General features: G+C 35.1%; 2 protein-coding genes across 4 annotated transcripts in view; both read right to left on the bottom strand.

The window, feature by feature from the left end:
• Positions 1-2,297, bottom strand: part of yrk (Yes-related kinase) — a 70,847-nt gene extending 68,550 nt beyond the window's left edge. For all 3 annotated transcript variants that reach the window (XM_056479310.1, XM_056479308.1, XM_056479309.1), the window contains exon 1: positions 2,194-2,297. The gene's annotated coding sequence lies outside the window, so the exon portion shown is untranslated. The remainder of the gene's footprint in view (positions 1-2,193) is intronic.
• A 1,792-nt stretch (positions 2,298-4,089) lies between these two features.
• sesn2 (sestrin 2) lies at positions 4,090-23,372 on the bottom strand. The gene is made up of 10 exons (XM_056480365.1): positions 23,237-23,372; positions 21,906-21,971; positions 19,041-19,229; positions 17,014-17,196; positions 15,000-15,212; positions 13,019-13,160; positions 11,196-11,308; positions 9,562-9,752; positions 6,553-6,697; positions 4,090-4,596 (listed from the first exon to the last, which is right to left on the bottom strand). The coding sequence occupies exons 1-10, from the start codon at positions 23,240-23,242 to the stop codon at positions 4,510-4,512; spliced, it is 1,335 nt and encodes a 444-aa protein (XP_056336340.1). The 5' UTR covers positions 23,243-23,372; the 3' UTR covers positions 4,090-4,509.
• Positions 23,373-27,621: the final 4,249 nt, after the last annotated feature.

Genomic DNA, 27,621 nt, shown 5'->3' with positions numbered 1-27,621 from the left:
TCAAAATCACGACAAAAGCCTCGACAATTATTAACGCAGCATTTTTATTTATTTGTATTTATTTTGTGTTTTATGCACAGTATATGTGTATTTATACAAATATATAGGTAAATATACACAGTACACCCTATATATTATGTAAATACAAACTTTTATCTTGGATGCTATCAAACACACAATAGACAAAAATTAATAGTATTTATATTGTTAAAATAATTGTTTTTGTTCCCTGTTTACCTGTTTTGTAAACCTGTTTAAAAAAAATGTCTCTTTACTTTTTTTTCATTCTTATGCTCTCGTTATCTTGCTCAACATCTTATATCGTTCATTCACACATTTCCAGCAGACACAAGCTACAGAAACTTCAATGCAGAGATCGTCTGCAGGTTTCAGATCATCTCAGGGCTCACTTTCGTCGCTCATAAACGTGTATAAAGGGTCATTTGTGTACACAGAGCTGTCAGCAGACTCCCAGGAGGAACTGGCAGCTTCCACCGTCATTAACCACTGCACTTTTGAACTTTATTTACAGGTAATTTCCACTGCACTATGAGACAGAGAGTATTTGTAATGTATAGGTGTATTAATTAAATTATTATACAAATTAACTCTGTATTTTTTGATAATGTACCAATAAATATTCTTTAAAATGTCAAATAATAAGTTTTGTATGTGAATGTATTTTTTTAATTTGATTTATTTCTTGCTTTTAGCATCAATATCATGTACATATATAATTAGTATGTATTAGTAATATGCGTATTGATTGTTAATAATGGTTATTAATATCGATTGTTAGTAATATACCTTAATAAATTAAAGTTATTAATGTTGAAAGCATGTCTAAGCTTCATTTTATTCTTATAGGTTACCTTTTATTATTATTATTATTCGATTAATAGACACTACAACAATTTATTTGACATAAAATCTTCTGTAACAATATAAAGCAGCTTAATTTTATATTTAAATTTAATGTGCACTTGATGAATTAGCATATTAAAGGGATAGTTCACCCAAAAATTCATATTTACTCTCCCTCAAGCGGTTCCAAATGCTTTCGAGTTTATTTTTATATTAAAATAAGAATATATTTTTAAGAAAGCTGTGAAGATTGACTTTCATAGCAGGAAAAACAAATACTATGGAAATCAATAGTTACCGGTTTCCAGTTTTATAAAGAAACAAGTAAAAGGTGAGTAAATGATAACATAACTTTCAGTTTTTGGGGAACTATCCCTTTAATAATATTAAAAAAAAAATAATAATAATAATAATAATAATAATAATAATAATAATAGTAAATAAAATTTAATTTGAATGGTAATATTCCATGATCTTTATTGAATGTACCATATAATATACCATAAATATACCACAAAAATTAAATAGAACAACTAGTTTTAGCACTCATAATAATAATAATAATAATAAGCATATTACGTAATATTAACGATCGCATGACACTAAATACTGTAGTAATGATGGCAGAAATTAAGGACGCATAAATAGTTATTTAAAATGTAAATAATAATTCACAATATAGCAATACATGTTATTAAATACATAAGTATAAATTATATCCCTTAACACAGCAGCATCTGACAGCAGAACATGTCACCAGACTAGTTATTTCTCACAGATGATCTTTTCTGATTCGACCTCTTCTACTTTCTTTCTTTTAATTTCACAAAAAAAGTAAGCAAATACACTTAATTCGTCAAGGATGTACACAATACAATTTTTTTAAACAATACTTGTTTCCATTGTGGTCCTTCATGTGAGGTACAGATTATAGTACTCCTGCTAACAGCTACACTGTGACACTATTATAATATAATCACAAATAACCATCCTATAACATACTATAAAATCCATCAACATACTACTCTGCTTAAGAGACAGCTTTTAAACTAGATTTTAAACTAAAACTAACCACATTGTATGCCTTTTTAATATCAGTTTGCAGTTTATTCCATAGCAATGCCTCAGAATATTTAACAGACCGTTGACCATAAGCACCTTTAAAACGCCATAACGTAAAATCCATAATAATATTTGGCTAGTTTTCTAACAAAGTTGCTCGTTTACCCTTTATAATAGCCCATTTAAGCACTTCAAAACTCTTTTAATTTCGCTTCAGTTAAACACAATCTCTCAGTAACTAAAAAAAGACAGTCAGAAACAACTTACCTTAGTTAATGTCGCTGGAAGAGGCAGAGTAGGGAAGCTTGAGTGTCCGAGCGGCGATCAACCGGCCGCGATGCGCTGCTTCGGGCGCGCGCTCTCCGGAAACGCCGAACTCCGCCTCCTCTCTGCTTAAAACAAATGCAGCCCAATCAATGTATTTCCGGGAAGTTGCATTATTTGCTAAATATTCAACGCGGTTTTACCACGTAAATGTGACGAAGTTTCATGACTTACGTTCTGTGTTGATTTTGGAGAGGAATATCATTCGTAGCCGACTGCAGGTACATTAATAGTGCTGATCAGTATTCAGGCATCATGTAAATAGCTGTATACAGTACTGTCAGGTACATGTGATGGTGTTAGATGATGTTAACTGGTGCTGGAAAATGTTTGTTGCACTTTTCTGGCCCCTAGTGGCTGTGGAAGAGCAGTTCTGCAGGAGGCACCATCGAAATGTAGTGGAAAAAATAGTATCATGCAAAAAACAAACGTGTTTTATAAATATTTTAATCAATTAAATAACAAAAAAGGTATAATAAATACTACCATTTTAAGATAGATACAAAGTATAAAAGGAACAAGTAAACAAATTGCATTAATTTATTAATTAATTTTCTTTTCGGCTTAGTCCCTTTATTAATCTGGGGTCGCCCCAGCGGAATGAACCGCCGACTTATCCAACATTTGTTTTATGCAGCGGATGCCCTTCCAGCTGCAACCCATCACTGGGAAACACACATACACACACACATACACTATGGACAATTTAGCCTACCCAATTCACCTGTACTGCATGTCTTTGGATTGTGGGGCAAACCAGAGGAAACCCACGCGAACGCAGGGAGAACATGCAAACTCCACACAGAAACGCCAACTGACCCAGCCGAGGCTCGAATCAGCGACCTTCTTGGTGTGAGGCAATAGCACTACCTACTACGCCACTGCGTTGCCTGCATTAATTCATCTAATTAATAAATAGATTACATTAATATAATAATTTACATTTACATCAATATATAATCCCATATGTATTTACTTAAAGCCAATTATTATTATTATTATTATTATTATTATTATTATTATTATTATTATATAACTGATTAGAATCATAAAATTGCACAGAGTTTAAGATTAAAATCTTTAGTAATGCATCATTTAAAACGATTGAAATTAAAATGATAAAATAACATAAAAGAATAATTAAGATCAAACTCCATATCCAAAATGTAATAAAATTATGTAAAATGTAATCTAACTTAACATTAAATTAAAATGAAATATAATTACATTTCACTCAATACATACAATAATAAATTTGAATATTTTTTCATGAATTACTGAATATTTTTTATTCATTTAAATAATAAAACAAATTAAGTTAAAATGATTTCGAATTTAAATTAATACAATTTATTATATTATAAATATATTTTTTAATTATTATCATAAATATAAGAAATATTGAATAAACAAAATTGGCCGTAGTGTATGTGTGTGAATGAGTGTGTATGGGTGTTTCCCAGTACCGGGTTGCGGCTGGAAGGTCATTCGCTGTATAAAACATATGCTGGAATAGTTGGCAGTTCATTCCCCTGCGGCGACCCCTGATGAATAAGGGACTAAGCCACCGGAAAATGAATAACACAAATAATGAACAGAAGCAAAACGCGTGTCTTATTTTAAACATTGGGATTCCTCAGACAAGGATAATTATAACCGGGGGACTTCGGCATCTGAAAGGTCAAAGCCCTGTTTTAGCATCAAATGCTAAATTAGGGAATAAAACAGGACCTGAAACTCCTTTTTCCCTTTTTTTCAAAATGTGCTCAGTGAAAAATAAAGCACGCACACGCACGCACACACGCACATGCACGCACACGCACAAAATCATATTAAATGTCATATTAAAATATTTTATTATATGTAAAAATCCACAAATAACAACAACAAAATGTGCTTTTCTCCATCCAGTTCTGCCCATTTTACATCTGCTCTCCATCTGAGAGAAGAAAAGGCGATGGAGATCTTAAACATTCACAGAAACACACCGAAGAGAATACTGCAGCAGGGCAAACACACATTCACAGTACAACAAGAGAAAGTCACAGGTTTACTTAGAAGATGTGCAAATTCACTGCTTCCCAAATCCAGCAGAAGCCAAAGAAAAGAAAAGAAAAAACTGAACAGCTCTTTGTGCTTTAGAGGAATAATGTGCAATCTGTGTGTAATCCAGAGCATGATAGTGTTTACAGGTCATCCCGCATTTCAATGCTTTAAATAGAGCTTGTGTGTGTGTGTGTGTGTGTGTGTGTGTGTGTATTAGGTCATGTAGCGTGTAATTGCTCTGAGAGCATAAAGTAAAGCTGCCTGCATTCGTGCCTCCATCAGTAACAGGTTCACATGGACCTGCAGAAAAACAACACCACAATTATACATTAGTGGAAAATGCAGATATTTCTATAGAAACATTCTAATGTGACCATAAATAAAGACCACGATGATATATTAATGCAAGATGCCTATTATTATTTTATTATTTAAAATATGAAATAAATATAACATAGTAATTATTTTTAATAAAGAATTTTTAAAAAATAATTTTGTATTTTAAAAAAAGAAAAAAAAAAAAATCAAAGTGGGGCTAATAATTCTGACCCACTGAATAATTCTAACTTCAACTAATATATATATATATATATATTCAATATTTCAAATAAATAATGTTATTAAAAATAAATATTGAAAAATAAAAATAATATATGAATTAATAATTATATAAAATTATTTTAAAATGTTATTAAATATATCTATATATCTTTTTATCCATTTAAAAATTTATTATTTTCTAGTTTGGCACAACAATCACAAAGGTTAAAAGCTTCCATAAATATGTTTGTTGGTTGTATCCAAAAAAAATGTTTTTGTGAATACAAAAAATTGACAATCTTGTTTCAAAGATTAAATTGCACAATATTTGGAGTATTGTACCCAAAAGACAGAACCAAATCTGAAATGAACCTTAAACAATAGATAAAGGTATATACAATCACCGGCCACTTTATTAGGTACACCTTACTAGTACCGGGTTAGACCGCTTTTTGCCTTCAGAACTGCTTTAATCCTTCATGGCATAGATCCAACAAGGCACTGGAAATATTCCTCAGAGATTTTGGTCCATATTGACATGATAGCATCACGCAGTTACTGCAGATTTGTTTGTTTTTTGTAGTCTTCTGTTCCACCACATCACAAGTGAGCTCATTGTCTGGTTCAAAAAACCAATCTGAGATGATTTACGCTTCATGACATCCTGCTCACTGTGGTCGGACATGGGATGAACATGGTCAGCAACAATACTCAGGTAGGCTATGGTGTTGATCCGAATGTCGCAGCAGAAATTGAGACTCATCAGATCAGGCAACGTTTTTCCAATCCTCTATTGTCCGGTTTTGGTGAGCCTGTGTGAATTGTAGCCTCAGTTTCCTGTTCTTAGCTGACAGGAGTGACACCCGGTGTGGTCTTCTGCTGCTGTAGCCCATCCGCCTCAAGGTTCGATATGTTGTGTTCAAAGATGCTCTTCTGCAGACCTCGGTTGTAACGAGTGGTTATTTGAGTTACTGTTGCCTTCCTATCAGCTGGAACCAGTCTGGCTATTCTCCTCTGACCTCTGCCATCAACAAAGCATTTGCTCCCACAGAACTGCCACTCACTGGATATTTTCTCTTTTTTCGACCATTCTCTGTAAACCCTAGAGATGGTTGTTTGTGAAAATCCCAGTAGATCAGCAGTTTCTGAAATATTCAGACCAGTCCGTCAGGCAACAACAACCATGCCACGTTCAGTCACTTAAATCCCCTTTCTTCCCCATTATGATGCTCGGTTAGAACTGCAGCAGATCGTCTCGACCATTTCTACATGCATTGAGTTGCTGCCATGTGATTGGCTGATTAGAAATTTGCATTAATGAGCAGTTGGACAGGTGTACCTAAAAAAGTGGCCGGTGAGTGTACATTGCAGGAGTCCTCAAATGAGAGTGCTTTAATTTTAAAAATGACCACTAGAGGCCACTACAACATCACTGCAATGCTCATTAAACGGCTTCAAAATTAATATGTGCTCATCATTCATTCTCTCCCTCAAGAGACTCCAAACCTATATTTATGCATTTATTAGTTTTCAACATTCTTAAATATACGTGTTCATCTGTAGAAAGAAACTCAATCAGGTGTGGAAGAGGTGTATAGTGGGTAAACCATGAGAGAATTTTCCTTTTTATCTAAACTGTCCCTTTAAATCGGCCACAAATGAGGCAAACTGAAACTGTACACTATTCTTTGCGAGACATTTCATGCATTTTTGTACCTTTTCAGAGTGTCGAAACTGCCTCCAAAAAGAGAAGTACATTCTTGCTGTGGTTTTCTCCGGGTGACAAGCCACAGTCTTTACATAGACTTTTAAACTGCGCTCCAGCAGCTGGTTCACTTCCCCATAATCGTAATCATCATATCTGTGTGCGCAGACATTAACATGCACAAATTCACATTAGAACAGTTTAATTAATCACATTTTTTAACAAATAAAAGTAATGCATTTTAGGGCTACCATTACCTTTTCATACTCATTCCAGAATTGCGGAAACATTTCAAGCATTTTTTATTAATTTCCTTAAACTAGAATGACAACAAATGTATAAGTTACAGTATACTGAATATATTATAGGGCAGGCTCAGTGGTTAACACTGTCACCTCATAGCAAGAAGGTCGCTGGTTCGAGTCCCGGCGGTGTCAGTTGGCATTTCTGTGTGGAGTTTGCATGTTCTCCCCGTGTTGGCGTGGGTTTCCTCCCGGTGCTCCGGTTTCTAAACACATGCGCTATAGGTGAATTGAATAAATTGGCCGTAGTGTGTGAGTGAATGTGAGAGTGTATGGGTGTTTCCGAGTACTGGGTTGCAGCTGGAAGGGCATCTGCTGTGTAAAACATATGCTGGAATAGTTGCCGGTTTATTCCGCTGTGATAAAATCAGAGACTAAGCCGAAGGAAAATGAATGAATGAATCTATTATTAATGTCAAATTATGCTAAATGTTTTATTGTGACTGATAGAGAACGTTTGATTTGGTTATTAATTGCTGTTTGTTATTGTTTAAAAAAAGTGTAGCATTAATTCAGAGTTGACACAGGGTTAGCTCGAGATGCAAACCCAAAGCAAAGAGCTTAGAATGACCAAGAGGGGACACTCAATAGAACATTCCACTGCAACAGCAGCACCCAGCAACAGCCCAGTGGTTCCGCCATTTTGGAGTGAAAGGGATAGGCTGTCCATTGGATCGCATTGCTGTCACGATGGCAAGCAGCTGCTTTGTTTAGTTATTTATTAATTTATTTAAAACGCGCATTAAAGCTGAGATACAACCTGAAAGACGACAATACAACACCTACAATTACAATCATCAGCACTTTTAATAGTTTATTTTACAGACTTATAAAATGCTGTTGCTCTATAAAAATTTTCATTCCAAAATGGCCACCGCGTGACACTAGCGGCATCTAGTGGCTGTTTCCCAAACCACAACAGAGTATCGCCTCTTGGTGATTCTATGCCAGGGCTATTTGCGCATACTGAAGCCGGCCCCAGAGACAATTTGTTCAGGCTCTCCAAATAGCGTGACCAAGACATCAAAAATACATTTAGTTTAGTCGAAAAATGGCCGCTATAGTTATGAAGTGTTGTGTGTCTGTTCAATACACCAAGAGCTGCAGTTAAAGGCTGCACAGAGAGTGAGTTAAGTGACATTAAGCGAGTGGCGCAGGCAGGTAAAAACATTTGGATATGTTTGTAGAAAAGGCCTTTTGTACAATGCACTGATATCGTTAATAGGGATGCAATGATTAGCCGATTTTACTATTAACCGCGCTTTAATTCATTATCGTTAATTAATCGTAAAGGTTTCGCAACGCCGTGTTTCTGTTGCACATAACAAAACTGCTGCAACTAAACAAAGTTATGTGAACTGTGAGATAGTTTAAAGTTCTAAGCTTATACCGTGGCTAATAGGGACGCACACTGGATTAACTATAGCAGCAGGCTGGTCACATATTGCGTCTTTTACGCACGCAAGTTCATTATTTCCAACGAAGACGTGCGCATACTAGGAGCGGTGCGCGTAAGGCTCGCAAGCGGACCTCAAGGGCACACAGTAGAAATGATCTTAAGCTGTAGTGATGAGAGTTGTGCTTGGCTTTCAGTGCAATGTAAACAAAAGATATGTTAGACGAATTATTACAAATGATTCAAATAATTATGTATGTATGAACGCAGACGATAACAACAGTTCATTTAACTTCTTAGCTAATATAAAGCTTAAATTCACATTAGAAAAATACTATTTTTTATTTATTCTTATGTATTTATTCATTGTTCTGTCATTTATTTTCATTGTAAAATTATCACTCATGTTTAAAACAAAACCTTTTTCATTTATTTTTAAGTCCAAAGAGAAAAACAGACTATTGTTTGTGTTTTATTAATATGTTGTGCTGTATTATTTGGTTACTGAGCAGCAATAAACAACACTTTATAATATAAGTAGTTTTCATGTGATTAGATCATTCTAAACTTGTAGTGTTTTGAATATAATAAATGCATAATAATCGTGATAACCATGAAACCATGATTATTCTTCAGACTATAATCGTACAACCAAAGTCTATTATCGTTGCATCTATCATTGTTACACAGTTTAAAACATAACATATGACTGTGTCTGAATGTAGAAGAAGGCTACTTAAGCAATACACTGATTTTGTTGCGCTTCGTAATACAAGATTTGAATAGGTTTGTAAAAAAGCCACATTGTACAATACAGTGATGTTATGTAGTTTCAAAATACAACATATTAATGTTTTAATGTAGAAAAAGCCAACGTGGGTCTCTTAAGGAGCAAACATACAGCATATGGGCTCTTATATTGCTGTTATGTCATCACTTATATTGCCGGCCCCTCATTTGGGTTGCTTTTCATGAACTGGTCCCCATGACAAACTAATTAAATAACCCTGTTCTATGTTTTTTGCCCAAAGGCTGTAGACTGTAGAATACACAAGACGTGTCACTTGTATACTTTTGAATGGGGAAAAGTGTAACGGTAACATGGCGAATGAAGCACCACCTTCTAATACATTGTTCAAAATGGTTTCATTAAAATGAAAAAAAAATGTAAAAGTAATAGAAGGTTTAGCTTGTAGATGCTAAATTTATCTGCAATTCTATAATCACTGACATGATTATGGCAAGGACGTTTTCTCCTCCTTATATAAACCCTTTTGGCCCCGTTTGGCTGGATGTTCTGCAGTGATTTGTGCATGACTGACCTGATGCCGTAGATGCACTGAATGTAGTTCCAGATGGCTTTGCGCAGTGTGGATGTGTCCACGTGTGAGTGCATGGCCATGGTGTGATAAGTGAGCGCACAGGCCACCTGAAACTTCTCATCCAGAAGCTGCGCCATCTCCCCATACAGCCGGTTCATCAGAGAGAAGCCATGATCCTCCCACGAATAGTCCTGAAAGCACACAATCAAAGCTGCATGATATTGGAAAGAAAAAATCTGACATAGCAATATTTATTTAATGGAATATGAATATAATTTCACCAGATGATTTGAATAGCTCTATTTGGAAAGATTTTATTAATTTAGATCGACTGGGGGGACTTTTTCTATGCAGTGCATATGCGTAAAACAGAATAAGTTACAAGCATTTATAAATATGGCAGAGCACAAAATAGAAGTGAAATAAACAGTGCTTTATGGTTTACTGGGAAGTCTAATAGTAGTCGCATTCAAAAACTGAACAAACAAACGTTAAATAACATGTCATCTTTGTATACAGGGTTTCTACAGGTTTCACCAAGTCAAATTTAAGACTCAAGACCTTTTTATGACCATTGAGAATGAAATTTTAGACATTTACAGGACAAAATGCTAAGGATTTTTTGTAATAGCCAGTGGATTTTTTTTTTACTTGTCCCATTAAACTTGAAATTCAGCTATTTCTTAGCCACATATTTTAAATAATGTGTCAAAAGATTGTTATATATATATATATATATATATATATATATATATATATATATATATATATTTAATATATACATTTTTGTTTCAAAAACTGTTTTTAAAAAAACATTTGAAATGCTAAATAGAACATATTTTAGTGTTTTGTTCTCAGGATTTCAATGACTATTCTTGCTAGAAATCTCACAAAATATGAAATATGTAAATGTTACTACTTGTTTCAGAATGCTTAGACAAAAAAAAAAAAAAAAAAAAAAAAATTTCTTTTAAAAACAACCATCCGATAAAATAACATTTTCAGAATTTATTGGGAACATTCGATCTTCAATGTTTGATTATATATATATATATATATATATATATATATATATATATATATATATATATATATATATATATATATTTTTTTTTTTTTTTTTTTTTTTTTTTTTTTTTTTTTTTTTATTACTTTAAAAACTAAGCTATAATAAAATAAATGTATTCAAACCAAACATTTACACATACATCCTTACAGTAACATTTGTTTAAAAGTGTATTGAAGGAAGATAATTAAACCACATTGGCAAATAGGGTTTTACCAGCATGAATACAACACTAGAACACACATTTAATTAATTACAGCTTTATAAAACACCAGGTTGAATACCTAATCAATAGAATTCTAGAAGAAAAAAAATGTATGGACTTGTAATAAATTATAAATGTTTTTCTGGGTCCATAAATATTCACCTAAACGTTTATCCTGATAAAAATCATTGTTTCATAACATAAAAAATAGGGCAAGTTAAAAATTGCTAAACAGACAAGTTGGTGCTACAGTATCCCGAACTTTAAATAGTAATGTATACTTCTATCAAATCAAAAATATTTGCATTTCAAAAACTGTGTTATGTGGATCTTTGATAATGTGTGTGTTTATTTCAAAAGTACCTGAGCTCTCATGGTTGGAGGGGCCTGTGCTCCTCTAGGACTAAAATCCTGATAAGTAAAATCTGCATCCACGACAAACCGAGACACACAGTCGGGAAGGACGGAGCGCTGAACTGGATCAAAAAAAAGTAACGACAGAGGATCAGAGTAAAGAAACAGAAAGCTGAAAACAGTGCAACAGTGAACTATACTTCATGTGATTTATTCAATGTACTGTGGTTGTTAAAATTGTCATCAATCTACATTAATTAATCAATTTGATGAGTGTGTTTTTGTTCTGGTGCTTTGGCCTATGATGAACAAAAAAAATTAATGTGACACTTAAAATCACCAGTAGGTGGCAACAAGTCACTGATTTATTGACGATTCAGTGAATCATTCACTCAAAAAATTCATCCAAAACAGCTGATTCACTTACAAACTAGGCAATGACTGCTTTCATGGCTGCGTTTCACTACACTTATAAAGACACACTTGCAAACTTGTCTTGTTCCTTCAGAGGAATGCCCGCCGCCATTTTAAAGTGTGTTTCACTTCGTTAAGTGAACAAGGGAAGTTTACATTCACATTGCCTCGATCCCTCGATTTTGATAGAGGGAGCGAGTCGGATTCATTTGTCTGCCCCATCACCCATATGTCCCAGAATGCAATGCGATTTGGGACATCACAACAGTATAGTTATTAAGTGCTCATTCCATTTAAACCCATTCAGATGTTCCTCCAGTAGTGGACACTTGTGTAACATAATCAGTAATGCACATCCGAGTGAATGAAACGTAGGTAAGTTAGCAGGTGAAGGGTATAAATAATTGGACTGGAATGCAGCCCAAGAACAGATCTACAAACGATGGACTGATTTATTTAAACTTGTTTTGATCAAAAACAGATTAACTCAAGAACAAAACATCACAGATTTACTTAGAGACACACATATTTGCAAAAGAAAAGTTATTTTTGTTGTCAAAACAGAAAAAAAGTAAATAAAATGTCATACTTAATATAAATTTTTCTTGAACTGTTATAAAAACAAATGTTATATTTCATGAGCTGATATTTGAGAATAATAAAAACAAACATTCATAACTTGAATTACAGGTTAATTGCATTATAGTAGGCTTGAAGTAGTCGCTGCTTTTAGACACTCAGTGTGTTTGTTAGATTTTTGCAAAATTACTGACATACAGTTGAAGTTAGAATTATTAGCCCTTCTGTAAATTGTAATTATTTTATATATAAATAATATTATCCCAAAGTTCTGTTTATTCATTTCTAATCATAATAGTTTTAATAACTCATTTCTAATAACTGATTTCTTTTATATTTGCCATGGTGACAGTACATAATATTTGACTAGATATTTTTTAAGATACTAGTATTCAGCCTAAAGTGACATTTAAAGGCTTAACTAGGTTAATTAGGCAAGCTAGGGTAATTAGGCAAGTCATTGTATAATGATGGTTTGTTCTGTAGACAATCGGAAAAAAAATAGCCCTTAAGGGGGCTATTAATATTGACCTTAAAATGGTTTTAAAAAATTAAAAACTGCTATTATTCTAGCCGAAACAAAACAAATAAGACTTTCTCCAGAAAAAAAGCATCAGAGATACTGTTAAAAGTTCCTTGCTCCATTAAAACTCACTTGAGAAATATTGGAAAAAGAATTAATATTTCATGGGAGGGCTAATAATTGTCCTCAACTGCTTGTTAACAACTATTACATTATTCCAGATAAGAAATATTCTCCCATCTAAAACCAAAACTATTCAGACCCAGTGGAAACCCTGTCATTGCACAAACTGTATTATGCATCTGCATGTTCCTACCATCAGCAGGTTCCAGCAAACTTTCCGTCCTCTCTCTTTCAAAGCGAGTGACCATCTCCTCCTGAGTAAACTCTTCACCTTGCTGTTGAACCATCATCATCCTCTCCATCAAAAGCTTAACCTCGTTTACAGCCTCAGACCACTGCACAAACACACATGTACACATACAGTTTGAGTCAGAATTATTAACCCCCCTGTATATTTTCCCCCAATTTCTATTCAACACATTTCTAAACATAATAATTTTAATTCTAAACATAATCATTTTAATAATAAATTTTTAATAACTCATTAATTTATTCTTTTCCATGATGACAGCACATAATATTTGACAAGATAATTTTCAAGAAACTAGTATTTAGCTTAAAGTGACATTTAGGTCTTGTTTATACTAATACGTTTTTGTTTTAAAACAGCATTTTAGAACGAAAATGATCCATGTTCACACTAGCATTTCTGAAAAGCTCTCCATCCACACTACACTGCTGGTGTGCACCGTAATCTGCTTCAGCGTACTCTTGCGTCTGAGCTCCAGGCAGTCAGTGGTAGCTCTGAGCACACCTGTCTGGCTGAGAGCAGCTGAACGTCAGGCAGTCCATCCCGATACACCACACAGTGAGCCTAAGGTTTCATATTTTTCAATGAAAATAAAAGGAGGCAGTCATTAGGCTCCATTTTGTAATAAGTTTGCATTCAGTGAAGACGGTCTTATAAATTTGCACATGATGCCTTAACATTTTTGATTTGTTAAGTTTAGGTTCTTAATATAAAAAATAAAAGAGACATTGCTTTTTGTCATGTTTTTATTTTATTGTTAAGATAGTGAAACGTAGCCAGAGTGAATGACATTATAAAAGTGCACTGTCTTTACATTTGAAGATTTACCCGACGTGCCCTCAATAAACTTGCCAAGTCTGAATTTACAAGGAAAGGATGCAAGACTGAACTTTGTGTACTTGATATTGAGGAAAAGCCCCAATCAGGTAGCGTGAATGTCTGCAGCCATGCCTCCTTTTTCAGATGTATCTGTTTTCCTCCATCCACAGAGACACGCAGCAGCAGTGTTTTAAAACTAAAACGGCCTCTTCAGCGTTTCCAAAACGCTCCATTTTTGGGGCTGGAAAAGGTGTAAAAGTTATGTGTTTTAAAACTGAACGTATTAGTGTAAACTGAGCTTTAAAGGCTTAACTAGGTGAATTAGGCAAGTCATTGTGGAACAATGGTTTGTTCTGTAGACAATCTGAAAAAATATATATTGCTTAAGGGGGCTAATAATTCATTCATATTCTGCCGCTTTTCCAAGGCCGGGTTGTGGGGGCAGCAGTCTTAGGAGAGAACCCCAGACTTCCCTCTCCCCAGACGCTTCCTGCAGGTCCTCCGGGGGGATCCCGATGCGTTCCCAGGCCAGCCGAGAGACATAGTCCCTCCAGCGTGTCCTGGGTCTTCCCAGAGGTCTCCTACAGGTGGGACATGCCTGGAACACCTCCCTAGGTAGGCGTCCAGGAGGCATCCAAAACCTCAGCTGACTTCTCTCGATGTGGAAGAGCAGCGGCTCTACTCCGAGCTCCTCCCGATTGAGATCTTGTCCTTTCGGTCATGACCCAAAGCTCATGACCAAAGGTGAGAGTAGGAACTTATATTGACCGGTAAATCGAGAGCTTTGCCTTTCGGCTCAGCTCCTTCTTTACCACAACGGACCGATACATCGACTAATGGGGCTAATAATACTGACCTTAAAATGGCTTAAAAAATAAACCCTGCTTTTACTCTAGCAGAAATAAAACAAATAAGACTTTCTACAGATGAAAAAATATAGGAAATACTGTGAAAAATTCCTTGGTCTGTTAAACATCATTTAGGAAATGTTTGAAAAAGGAAAGAAAAAAAATTCACAGGAGGGCTAATCATTCTGACTTCAACTGTAAATATTAAAGAGATTTACCCAAACAAAGCAAACAAAACAGTATCAATAATTCAGTACCTCCTGCTGATTTCTAGCCTTGCCTCGCACTGAACAACAGGAGTCTGTGGGTGAACACGGCTGAAGCGTCTGATCTACTGTCTGCTCGGGCTCTGGATGAATCCCACAACCCCACACAAACGAGGCCAGAGAGTGAGCATGAGTCATCAGAACCACCGCCTGAATCAGCTCCGCCAGAGACCACCGAGCCTCCGCACCAGGACAAACTAACTCCTGTCAACAGAAAACAATAAATTCAACTTCATGAAATAAATGGCAGTGTGTTCTGGAGATCCAAATATACTTCGTTTTTGCACATTAGCATATGGACACAGTCTATTACAGAGTCTTTCAAAGTATACTCAATGGTTCGTATATATTTTCCAAAGTCAAATTTAAGCACTTTACATTTTCACATTTTTCTTGCAAGTGTGGTTAAGTACATATTTATTAGGTACACCTTACTAGTACAGGGTTGGCCCCCTTTTGCCTTCAGAACTGCCTTAATCCTTCATGGTATAGATTCAACAAGTTACTGAAAATATTCCTCACAGATTTTGGTCTATATTGACCTGATAGCATCATGCAGTTGCTGCAGATTTGTCGGCTGCACATCCATGATGTGAATCTCCCGTTCCACCACATCTCAAACGTGCTCTATTGGATTGAGATCTGGTGACTGTGGAGGCCATTTGAGTACAGTGAACTCATTGTCATGTTCAAGAAACCAGTCTGAGATGATTTGCACTTTATAACATGGCACGTTATCCTGCGGGAATCCTAAATCCTGCTGGAATCCTGCTAATTAGCAGTTTCTGAAATACTCAGACCAGCCCGTCTGGCACCTACAACCATGCCACGTTCAAAGTCACTTAAATCCCCTTTCTTCCCCATTCTGATGCTCGGTTTGAACTGCAGCACATCGGCTTGACCATGTCTACATGTCTAAATGTATTGAGTTGCTGCCATGTGATTGGCTGATTAGAGATTTGCATAAACGAGAAGTTGGACAGGTGTACCTAATAAAGTGGCCAGTGAGTGTACATACTTCATCATATTATATAACATGCTATTTTGATTATCTTTTAGACATGGCAGGTATAAAATTCTGATGGTATGATAACCCTGAATAAAAAGATCACGGTTTTACAGTATTGTAAATACTACCCTAAAATATGTTATTTTTAAATGTCTGAGTAAAAAACAACAGCTTTTTTTACCCAGATATTTAAAAAGAACCTATTTTAGAGCAGTGATCACAATACTGTGATAGTGTGAAACGATGATATTTATATCCAAGGTTATCATAGCGTCAGAATCTTATACCAGCCCATGCCTAACTAGAGTAGTCGCTTGTCTCTTAGAAATTGCATTTAAAAAGCATCTTCCCCTCTCAAAATACTATTAGTTGCTAGTAAAAAAGCAATAACCAAGAAATGGTTGGAAGAGATTCCACCAACAAAGGATGAGTGGATAACAATTGTAGATAATATGTTTGAAATGGAGAAACTCACCTTTTTTTTAAGACTAAACATGGATAAATGTTTTAAAAATTGGTCAAAATGGTTTATATATAAGAATACAGGAAATATATAACTTGCTAGGAAATGCTTTGCAATGAGTGCGAACCCCCCCCCCTCCTTATTTATATTTATTTATATTTTTTATTTTTATTATTACTTATAATTTTTTTTATATATGTACATATATATGTATATTGTATATGTAAAATATTTAGTTTGGACCGCACATTACAGACTGTAAAAGACTGAATCATATGGACTTGAAGGAAACTATGTTGGTGTTTATGCTTATAATACAGTACCTTTTACGGGCGGGTTGGGGTGGGGGGCTAATGGGAGAGTAACCTGTACTATAAAAACAACTGTATAAGAAGAATGTAATAGTTGTATGTGATGCCTCTGGTGATCTGTTTGTTCCGTTATGTTAAAACAAATAAAAAACAAAAGTTTAAAAAAAAAAAAAAAAAAAAAAAAAAGCATCTTCCCCAACACTGCAGATCTGCCCTTGTTACCTGTATGTGCTCCTGGGTAATGATCCAAGGTCTGTGTGCCAGTAGTTTGTTGAGTGTCTGCAGATGCTGTATTTTAGGTGGTGCACAGTGAACTCCCCGCAGCCAGGACTCGTCTCCACCGGCAAGCAGAAAAGCAGAGCTATGATGATGCACGAGATACGAGCACTGATGACGAGCAGCCGCCTGGACAGAACACACAGAGAAAATTACTGTTGTGTGTATATATATAACATACAGAATTATTAGCCCTTCTGAATTATTAGCCTACCTCTGTATTTTTCCCCCATTTGTTTAATAGAAAGACACATTTCTAATCATAATAGTTTTAATAACTCATTTCTAATAACTGATTTATTTTATCTTTGCCATGATGACAGTACATAATATTTGACTAGATATTCTTCAAGATACTAGTATTCAGCTTAAAGTGACATTTTAATGGCTTAACTAGGTTAATTAGGCAAGTTAGAGTAATTAGGGAAGTTATTGTATAAAAAAGGTTTGTGCTGTAGACAATTGAAAAAATATATATAGCTTAATAATAATAATAATAATGACTTTAATATGGTTTATAAAAAAATTTAAACTTGTTTTTATGCTAGCCTAAATGAAACAAAAAAAGACTTTCTCCAGAAGAAAAAATATTATCAGACATACTGTGAAAAAATCCTTAATAGTTAAACATCATTTTGTAAAATATTTGGAAAAGAAAAAAAAATCCATGCTCATCTGTGGGCCTGGACCACAAAACCAGACATAAGTGTAAATTGAGATTCATGCATTATCTGAAAGCCAAACAAATAAGCTTTTCATTGGGGTATACTCTGTTAGGTTAGGACAAAATTTTGTTGAAATACAACATTAGAAATTCTGGAGAAAACTGAGGGTCTGAAAATATCAGAATACTGAGAAAACTGTGTTTAAAGTTGTCCAAATTAAGTTCCTTGCAATGCATCTTACTCTTAGTAAAAACATACATTCATTCATTCATTCATTTTCCTTTGGCATAGTCTCCATTTCAGAGGTCGCCACAGCAGAATGAACAACAAGCTATTCCAGCATGTTTTACACAGCGGATGCTCTTTCACTCCAACCCAGTACTAGGAAACACCTATACACTCTCACATTCACACACTCAAACACTACGGCCAATTTAGTTTATTCAATTCACCTATAGTGCATGTGTTTGGACTGTGGGGGAAATTGGAGCACCAGGAGGAAACCCACACCAACACGGGAAAAACATTCAAACTTCACACAGAAATGCCAACTGGCCCAGCCGGGACTCGAACTAGCGACCTTCTTGCTGTGAGGCGACAGTGATAACCACTGAGCCACCGTGCCATCCCGTAAAAACATACATGTACTGTATATACATCATAGAACATGATCTTTACTTCATATTTTAAAGATTTTGGTATGAAATCAACTGATATTTTTTGACATACTATTGCTTTAGTTATTACAAAAATAATAAGGATAAAAAAGTTAAAGAAAAGATAAGATGAATAAAACAAATAAAAACAAAGCAAAAAAGTACAGCCAACATAAAACAAAATAACCCCTTACCTCCCACCCATGGGAATGAATGATTTCACACTGATAGTACTGTCAACACCGCATGATTAATCAGGTTGCAGTATTAAGATATAGGAGAAGCTGTATCTTATCAAAGCCGCCCAATTTATTTACCAGCAGGAATCTAATTTTCCCCAGATGCATTACCCAAATCATTTCTTCCAACCCAAGTGTAACTGATGGCATTTTTGTCAATTTCCAAAACCTTAAGATACGTTTTCTTTGCCACTATAAATCCATAGGACAGCAGTTGTTGAGATTTTTTAGTGACATAGTCAAAATTGATAATTTTGACCCATACAATTGTACTATTACCATACCATACATTAATACCATACTGTTATCAAAAATATATGCATGCAACAGAAGACTAGATTTGTAGTCACATTTGTCACATAAAACTTGCTATTTAACTTCTGTAAAGCACCAAATTAAACTATAAATCTCACCAAAATAACTATATAATGTCTCCATGATAAGGCCAGTGGGCCGTCCAGCTGGAGCAAAGCATCTTGGGTGCGCTGAAAACAGGTCAGGTAGGTGGGATGAAGCCCCATCACCATGTTGATATGATCAGCACGTCCCTCTGACAACAGAACGTCTGACATCACTTCATGTGTGGATCCTTCCTCCAGAATCTGACTCAAAAGAACAATCAGAGAACTCAGTTTTGTTCTGTAAACTATGACAATGATACCATTTACACTACAGAGCTGTTGAATGCTTGATTCTGATTGGTTATTTTCAGATGAAGTAGTTCCAAGCAGGTTTGGATTACAGTTCCATATGGGGCTGTACAATATATCGTTTCAGCACCGATATCGCAATGTGAACCCATTGTTTTATAAAAAAATATTGCACACCCAAGGTGAAATGGCCACTATACTTCATGATATGGGAATGTCACCACTTTGGATATGCATTATTTTATAACAATCCAATGGCTCCTCTTCAGTTATTCCTTCCTTATCAATTCACAACACCTCGGAATTAATCATTTTAATCATCTCCTAGGCCTTTTGACAGTTCCATATGGGGCTGTACAATATATCGTTTCAGCACCGATATCGCAATGTGAACATGCGCAATAGTCACAACGCAGGATATGCAATGGTGATTCTAGATTATAATTCGTAATTTGCATGGATTTTTGAGGACTGTGACAGTATGAGGATTTTTACAGCATTCAGGCCTAAGAAATTGTACCAATTGTAACCTAAATACCAATTAATTTTATTGAATTATTTTTACAACACAGACTATGCAGTATTATTTTACATTTGATTATTCAGTTACTGTACCTGAATACTGTTCGACTCGGAAAACCATAAATAACGGTTTATTTCATTTATATTTATGCTTGTAGAGATTGTTTATTAGGTTTTATGCAGATGCACCAACAGAATTATCCCAATCACACAACTAAAATGATAAATTCTTTCCAGACAGAATTATTTAACAGGGTGTCCACAGGGTCTTAAAGTCTTAAAATGTATTAAACTTCAAAAACTACATTTTAGGCCTTAAAAAGCCTTAAAAAAAAAAAAAAAAAAAAAAAAAAATCACTGAAATATTATGTTGTAGCTCTAAAATCCTTTTAAACGGGTCTTAATCTTCCTTTCTTTATGCGAAGCTACCCAATCGATCCAACACACATCCAATCACCAACAAATACATCTGAATAAAACTTTTAGAACAGTCTGTTGTGCATAGATTTAGTTTTTAAAAGAGTTTATGTTGTTAATTATGTTTAATAGTAGGGATGTGCAAATTCGACTCGATTGGAATTGGACGTTACCTCCCGATCAGGACTCGAATATATACTGCAAGTATACTCATTATTTTTTAACACATCTATAGTTATGCATTGGCACAGTTAGGCCTCTTTCTTGACTTCACACAGAAACATTTGCGACATGACATCACTTTGTTGCAGAGAAGCTATTGGTTAAATGCCGGTAAAGTAGAACACGGAAGCAGCTTGAAGCGGAAAGCGTGAGCATGTCTGCCGTCTGGAGGTATTTAGAGTTGATGACAACAACATTGCCATAGCAAACCGTGAGATGTGTAAAATTGGGATTGCCTGCCGGGAATTTTGAGTTGAGGTAATGTTTTTATATTATACATTTTTTATATTTACTGTTGCACAAAAGTCTAAAAGTGAAGAATTTCTGTTATTTATTACTTGATTGTTCAAGCTACCTCAAAGAAGTGCTTGTTGAATGTTAAAATAAGGTGAATTAAATAAAACCTAAGGGACATCCTGGATCTGTTTCTTCGCTCTTCTTTATTCTTTTTTATGTATTATAGAAGTATCGGATCGGGTTTCCGTAGATACTCAAAATCAAATGACTCGGACTCAAACTCGAGGGCTAAAAAGCCTGATCGGGACATCCCTGTTTATTAGTTATGTTGCAAAAATATATGTATATAACTAGGGTCCGCTTGTTTTGACGCATTATTTAAAATATGATGCTAGGAAATAACTAATTATAATTATAGGCAACTCATATTAGATAGGGCAAGTACATTTTTTTCCTTATAGGCTATAAAAAAATCTTTAACCCTGTACAAGTCTGAAATTTCATTCATCATGGTCTAAATGAGGTCTTAAATTTGACTGTGAAACCAGCAGAAAGCCTGATTTAAGTAATCTGGTGAAATTGCATTCATATCGCAATATATAATCGCAGATTAAGAAAATATCACAATGTTAGATTTTTCCAATATTGTGCAGCCCTAGTTCCATATCACTGCACTGAAATTATTTTAAAATTACACCACCTAGGGAAAAAAAAATACGAAAAATCAACATAGCAAAACAAAATGCTTTGGTTGAGATGTGTAAGAAACTAGTCCCACACACAGGAGTGGTTTGAGGACAAAAAACTAACAAAAACAACAACTGAACAGTGTCTTTAGGTGTGGTAACAAAGGCATAATAAAATTAAATGACTCCAGCCCATTGTATTATAAAAAATAATGCACAGCCAAGGTGGAATGGCCACTATACTTCATGATGTGGGAATATCCCCACTTTGGATGTGTATTATTTTATAATAATCCAATGGCCCCTCTTCAGTTATTCCTTCCTTATCAATTCACAACACCATTGTGAACACCATTCACAATTAATAATTTTTCAATCATCTCCCAGCCCTTTTGACAATCAAGCTTCAAATCAAATCCAATTTAAGTTTGTTTTGACATGACCTTTTTAAAAATGAAATCACACAAGTTTGTTAATAGTTTTAACTAGAACCCTTTATCACTCCCTGATGAAATGTTGTGGTCTAGTCATGCACAACACACACCTCTTCAGTTGGGATAAAGGCACTGGGCCCGGAAGGCAACACCTCAGGGAGGTCATCTGCTTCGTCCTGAGGAATAAATAAAGAAGCTTTAAAAATCCTGATAAAAAGTTCTGGAAAATATGAGCACTATCAGAGAGATATTATTATCCCTTATCATACTGCTAGAGCAAAGCTATTGTTTCACTCTGATAACTGCTTAGTAAAAAATACATGAGAGCGAGTGATTTGCATGAATCAGTTTATTTTAAAAATGATTAAAAAGTTCTTTTGGGTTCATTACGGGCTTTAAAAATAAACTTATTTGTCATTCATTCATTCTCCTACGGCTTAGTCCATTCATTCATCATGGGTCGCCACAGCAGAATGCAAACACCTATTTATCCAGCATATGTTTTACACAGCGGATGCCCTTCCAGCTGCAAACCAGTACTGGGAAACATTCATACACATTCATTCACACACTACGGCCAATTTATTCAATTTACCTTTACCGCATGTATGTGGACAGTGGGGGAAACCGGAGACCTGAAGGAAACCCACGCCAACACGGGGAGAACATGCAAACTCCACACAGAAACGCCAAGGGACTCAATCCAGCGACCTTCTTGCTGTGAGGTGACAGTGCTAACCACTGATCCAACATGTTGCCAAACTTATTTTTAAAATAAACTTATCTTATGTTGGTAAAAGTCTCCCACAATCAAGTCTTAATAATATCTAATATTTCATAGAAAGATTTCTCATTTCAAGCTTTTCATCTCATTAATCAAACTAATACACTAGTTATCATGTTAATTAAGTTTATATCTTTTAGCAAGCAAATATTTTAGTTTCGTACATGTTTACTTATTAACAAACTTACAATTGTGAGAAATAAAGTCAGAATTCTGCCTTTTAACTTGATTTATTAGCCTATTGATATTCCAAGTTTACATATCTGTTTATATCTGAATTATTTCAATGAATTGTGAGAGGAAAGGGTTTTATAATGTAAATTTTGAACGAAATATAACATACTCGTGAGAATAAAAACGTATTTGTTTATCCTTTAACTTAGTGGCGGAAACGGACTCGAAACTGTTCGGACTGGTTCAATCCGATTCGTAAACAACAACAGGTGAAATAATAGATTCACTCAATACAGGAATTAAAGCCTCACATAGACATTTACCGACTAGTAATGACAAAACTATAACGAATAGGGCTAACGACAATTGAGGTGTAAAAGCATCGACGATAAACTTCACCTGTGAGCCGTTTACAAAGATGCCGGACTAACGTTAAACGCCTGAATCCACTAGCTCAGTCATCAGACCGAATAATAAACTCACCTTCATCAGACGTGTTTATGTGTTCGGTAGACTCAGGGTAAACAGAATAAAGATGAAGAAAAGTCCCGGAGGGTTTGTGTTTTATGACTTCATTGCGCCTGTTGGAGTGTAGTTTGAGGAAAGCAGGAAACGCACCGACAGGAGGCGTGGCTACTGAACACACAGACCCAAACTGTTGCATCACCTCTCCGGCGCAGCATGACGCAACCTGCCGGTAACGGAGACTAGAGCTATCGCCTCCAGTTTTAACCGTTTACCTGGTAAACTACAATGACCTCCTCATAAATGAGCTGCTGGTTTATTAATGCTGCTGTAAATGTAAAAAAAAAAAAAACTCGTTTCGCTATAACTAGACGAGGGTGTTATCGGGAGAGTGTTAAGGAGCTTTTGTTAGATAATTTTGTAAATCTATTTAATTCTCAAATATTTTTAACATATTTCTTTTTGTCAAATAAGTTTTTTATTTGGTCATTGAATAAGCTTACAATAATCACAGATTCCAGGATTAGTTTTTTCTGATATGCACACATTTACAAAAACAAACGAAAACAAAACAAAAACAAACACCCCAAGCCCAGGCTGTAAATATACAATACAGTGATAAGCAAAACAACTTTTTAGTTACAACACATTGCTTTGGGGAGAAGAATTCCCCATCAAGTGACAAAAGAAAGGGCCCCAAATCTTCTGAAATTGTCCAACGTTGCCTTTTAAAATATATCTGGTTCGTTCCAAGTGCAGAGTAGATATCAATTCTTCAAGCCATAGTTTAGCAGTTGGAGGATTAAATATTTCTAATATATCTTTTTTTATTGAATATATTTGAGGTTTAAGGTATAATTCACCTAATAAATGAAAGTTCTGTCATCATTTACTCATTCTTCACCAAACCTGTTTAAGTTTTATTCTTCTGCTGAACACAAAATAAGATATTCTGTAAAATGCTAGAAATTAAACAGCCATTGACTTTCTTAATAATTTCTTCCTTACTATAAATGTCAATGACTGCTTGTTTTCTGTTTCTGTCTGTTTTGAGCTCAACAGAAAAAAAATCCTTTAATAAAACACAAGTTTAGAATCACATGAAGGTGAGTAAATGAGTATTTTTGAGCAATTATCGCTTTAAGGAGGGTTTATTCTGATTAACAAGTTTAAGATTTAAAATTATAATAAGCTTATTCATGCTGTAAGATAAAAAATATATATTTGCTCACTCAATACTTTTGTTTTGTGGTACAACACTTTTTGCATTTCCTTCAGTTGAGACAGTTTTTTGTGGAAATGCAAAATTTTAATAAAATAAACCCACATCTATTGGACACCCACCCACATTGCTATAATATGTGTACATATGAGAATATATGCAGAATTTAAACTTGAACAGACAAAGTCAAACATTGCAACTGGCCCCGAGCAGGGGGATGATTGCAACAACCCACATAGTTGCAACATTCATTAAAATGTAATAATAATAAAAAATCAGGTTGGATTTTATTTTCAGGCCTTAAAAACTGTACAAAAATATTATTTTACTGATAATCCAGACTGAACCTTTCCTAAAGTACTGCTTTGAACTTTGAAATTAATTAATTAATTCAAAAAATATATATTTTTTAAAAATTAAATTCCATTGAAACTGTTTTTTGTAATTGGAGACAGTTGCATCAGCCTCAAACCTGTCAACCCTGATTAAACTGTCTATGCTAGGGACATACAATAGCTTTAATGCTTGGTAGCTATACAGTTCATCAGGTAAGTATTCATAGCGCTTTACTTTTTCCACCTTTTTTATGTTAAAGCCTTGTTCCAAAAAGGATTAAATCCATTTATTTTCTCAAAATTCTACACACAATACCACATAATGACAATGTGAAAAAAGAGTTTTTGAAATTGTTGCAAATTTATTAAAAATAAAAAACCTGAAAAATCACATATACATAAGTATTCACAGGTACAAGACTGGGGAAGGTTATAGAAAATTTTCTGCTGCTCTGAACGTTCCAATGAGCACAGTGGCCTCCATCATCCGTAAGTGGGAGATGTTTGGAACCGCCAGGACTCTTCCACTGAAAAAAATGTTGCATGCAAAACTGTTGCAAACTATTGATTTGTGTTAAATAAATATTTATAAATAATTTATTTGTGTTAATTTGTTTGTTTAAATTCAGCCCAAAGAAATTGTTTACAACCACTTAACGTAAAAAAAATTTAGTAAATCCAAGGAATCATCTTTGAATAATTTTTTTCAGTGTAGAGCTGGCCGGCCATCTAAGCTGAGTGGTCGGGGGAGAAGGGCCTTAGTCAGGGAGGTGATCAATAACCCGATGGTCACACTGTCTGAGCTCCAGCGGAGAACCTTACAGAAGGACAACCATCTGTGCAGCAATCCACCAATCAAGCCCGTATGGTAGAGTGGCCAGTCGGAAGCCAATCCCCACCTGGAATTTGCCATAAGTCATCTGAAGCACTCTCAGACCATAAGAAACTAAATTCTCTGGTCTGATGAGACTAAAATTGAACTCTTTGGAGTGAATGCCAAGTGTAACTTTTGGAGAAAACCAGGCACCGCTCATCACCAGGCTAATACCATCCCTACAGTGAAGCATGGTGGTGGCAGCATCATGCTGTGGGAATGTTTTTCAGCAGCAGGAACTGGAAGACTAATCAGGATAGAGGGAAAGATGAATGCAGCAATGTGACATCCAGAGACATCCTGAATGAAAACCTGCTTCAGAGAGCTCTTGACCTCAGACTGGGGCCATGGTTCATCTTCCAGCAGGACAATGACCCAAAACACACCGCCAAAATATCAATAGAGTGGCTTCACAACAACTCTGTGAATGTCCTTAAGTGGCCCAGCCAGAGCCCAGCACTAAATCCTATTGAACGTCTCTGGAGAGATCTGAAAATGGCTGTATACTGTTGCTTCCCATCCAACCTGATAGAGCTTGAGAGGTACTGCAAAGAGGAATGGGCAAATATTCCCAAAGACAGGTGTGCCAAGCTTGTGGCATCATATTCAAAAGGCTTGAGGCTGTAATTGCTGCCAAAGGTGCATCAACAAAGTATTGAGCAAAGGCCGTGAATACTGATGTACATGTGATTTTTCAGGTTTTTTATTTTTAATAAATTTGCAACAGTTTCAGAGACTCTTTTTCCACATTGTCATTATGGGGTATTGTGTGTAGAATTTTGAGGAAATAGATGAATTTAATCCATTTTGGAATAAGGCTGTAACATAAAAAAAGGTGGAAAAAGTGAAGCGCTATGAATACTTTCCAGATGCACTGTAGATATTTAAAGCGAAGTGATTTAAATGATTTTTAAAAAACTCATTTAAATTATATGAATCAATAATCTTTCACAAAAACAGATTTGACAGTATGAGAAATTTTCTAAACACTAAAAAATAACTTTTTTAAAAATAAAATGAGTTTTATATTGAAGGAATGGTCACATATGGCTGATTCCTCCGATTGAAGAAGGGTCTACCTGAGAATATGTAGTATAAATATCATCACTATTCCTGAACGGAGAAATAAGTCTTGTTGAAACTTTCCCATGTTGCCACCATCCTCACTCTCCCCTGTATGTAAATGTACACAATGTCAAATGTATTTTTCTTACCACATTAGCAAATTTGTCAAGCATAACCACCCCTGACTTTGACAGATTTCTCAGAAAACAAGACCATTATTTATCAGAATGACACATTTTTTTCTGGGGAAGCAGCAGTGAAATGTTCCCTGTTTTGATCATCAATTTGCCCTAGATTTACATCACAATAATATTAAATAAAATGTATGCTAATTCGGTTTCGTTGCAACTTTAGCATAGTTTCAAACACGATTGTTAGTCAGACAATTAATTAGATCAGCTAGGAAGCATGATACTGTATATCAGTTAGCTCATCTTTAAAATAAATAAGGTAAAATAAACATAAAAACAGTGCAAACTGCATTAAAAATAGTAGAGAATATTATTCATTTGGTACATGCATTCATTTTCCTTCAGCTTAGTCCCTTATTTATCTAGGGTTGCCACAGCGGAATGAATTGCCAACTATTCCAGCATGTTTTATGCAGTGGATGCCCTTCCAGCTGCAACCCAGTACTGGGAAACAAATACACACACAAATACACTCACATTCACACACTACAGCCGATTTTGCTTACCTAATCCACCTATAGCGCATGTGTTTGGACTGTGGGGGAAACCGGAGCACCCGGAGGACACCCACGCATACAAACTGGGACTCGAACTAGCAACCTTCTTGCTGTGAGGCGACACCACAACCATTAAGCCACCGTGCTGCACATCTGGAACATTTTCGAAGTAAAAAACAGATAATAACAACTCGACAAGGAAAAACATCATGCATTTCA

This window comes from Danio aesculapii, chromosome 19 (assembly GCF_903798145.1).
Source record: "Danio aesculapii chromosome 19, fDanAes4.1, whole genome shotgun sequence".
Taxonomy (NCBI): Eukaryota; Metazoa; Chordata; class Actinopteri; order Cypriniformes; family Danionidae; genus Danio; species Danio aesculapii.
The sequence above is the reverse complement of the archived record's forward strand: the minus strand, read 5'-3'. Positions and strand labels throughout refer to the sequence as shown.

What these genes read in the sequence shown, in the direction of transcription:
- sesn2 (XM_056480365.1), bottom strand. An exon ending in CCTTTATCCCAACTGAAGAG is followed by an intron (nt 19,230 to 21,905) that starts GTGTGTGTTGTG and finishes CTTTTGAGTCAG; the next exon opens with ATTCTGGAGGAAGGATCCAC. An exon ending in TTTGCTGGAACCTGCTGATG is followed by an intron (nt 11,309 to 13,018) that starts GTAGGAACATGC and finishes TTTTTGATCCAG; the next exon opens with TTCAGCGCTCCGTCCTTCCC.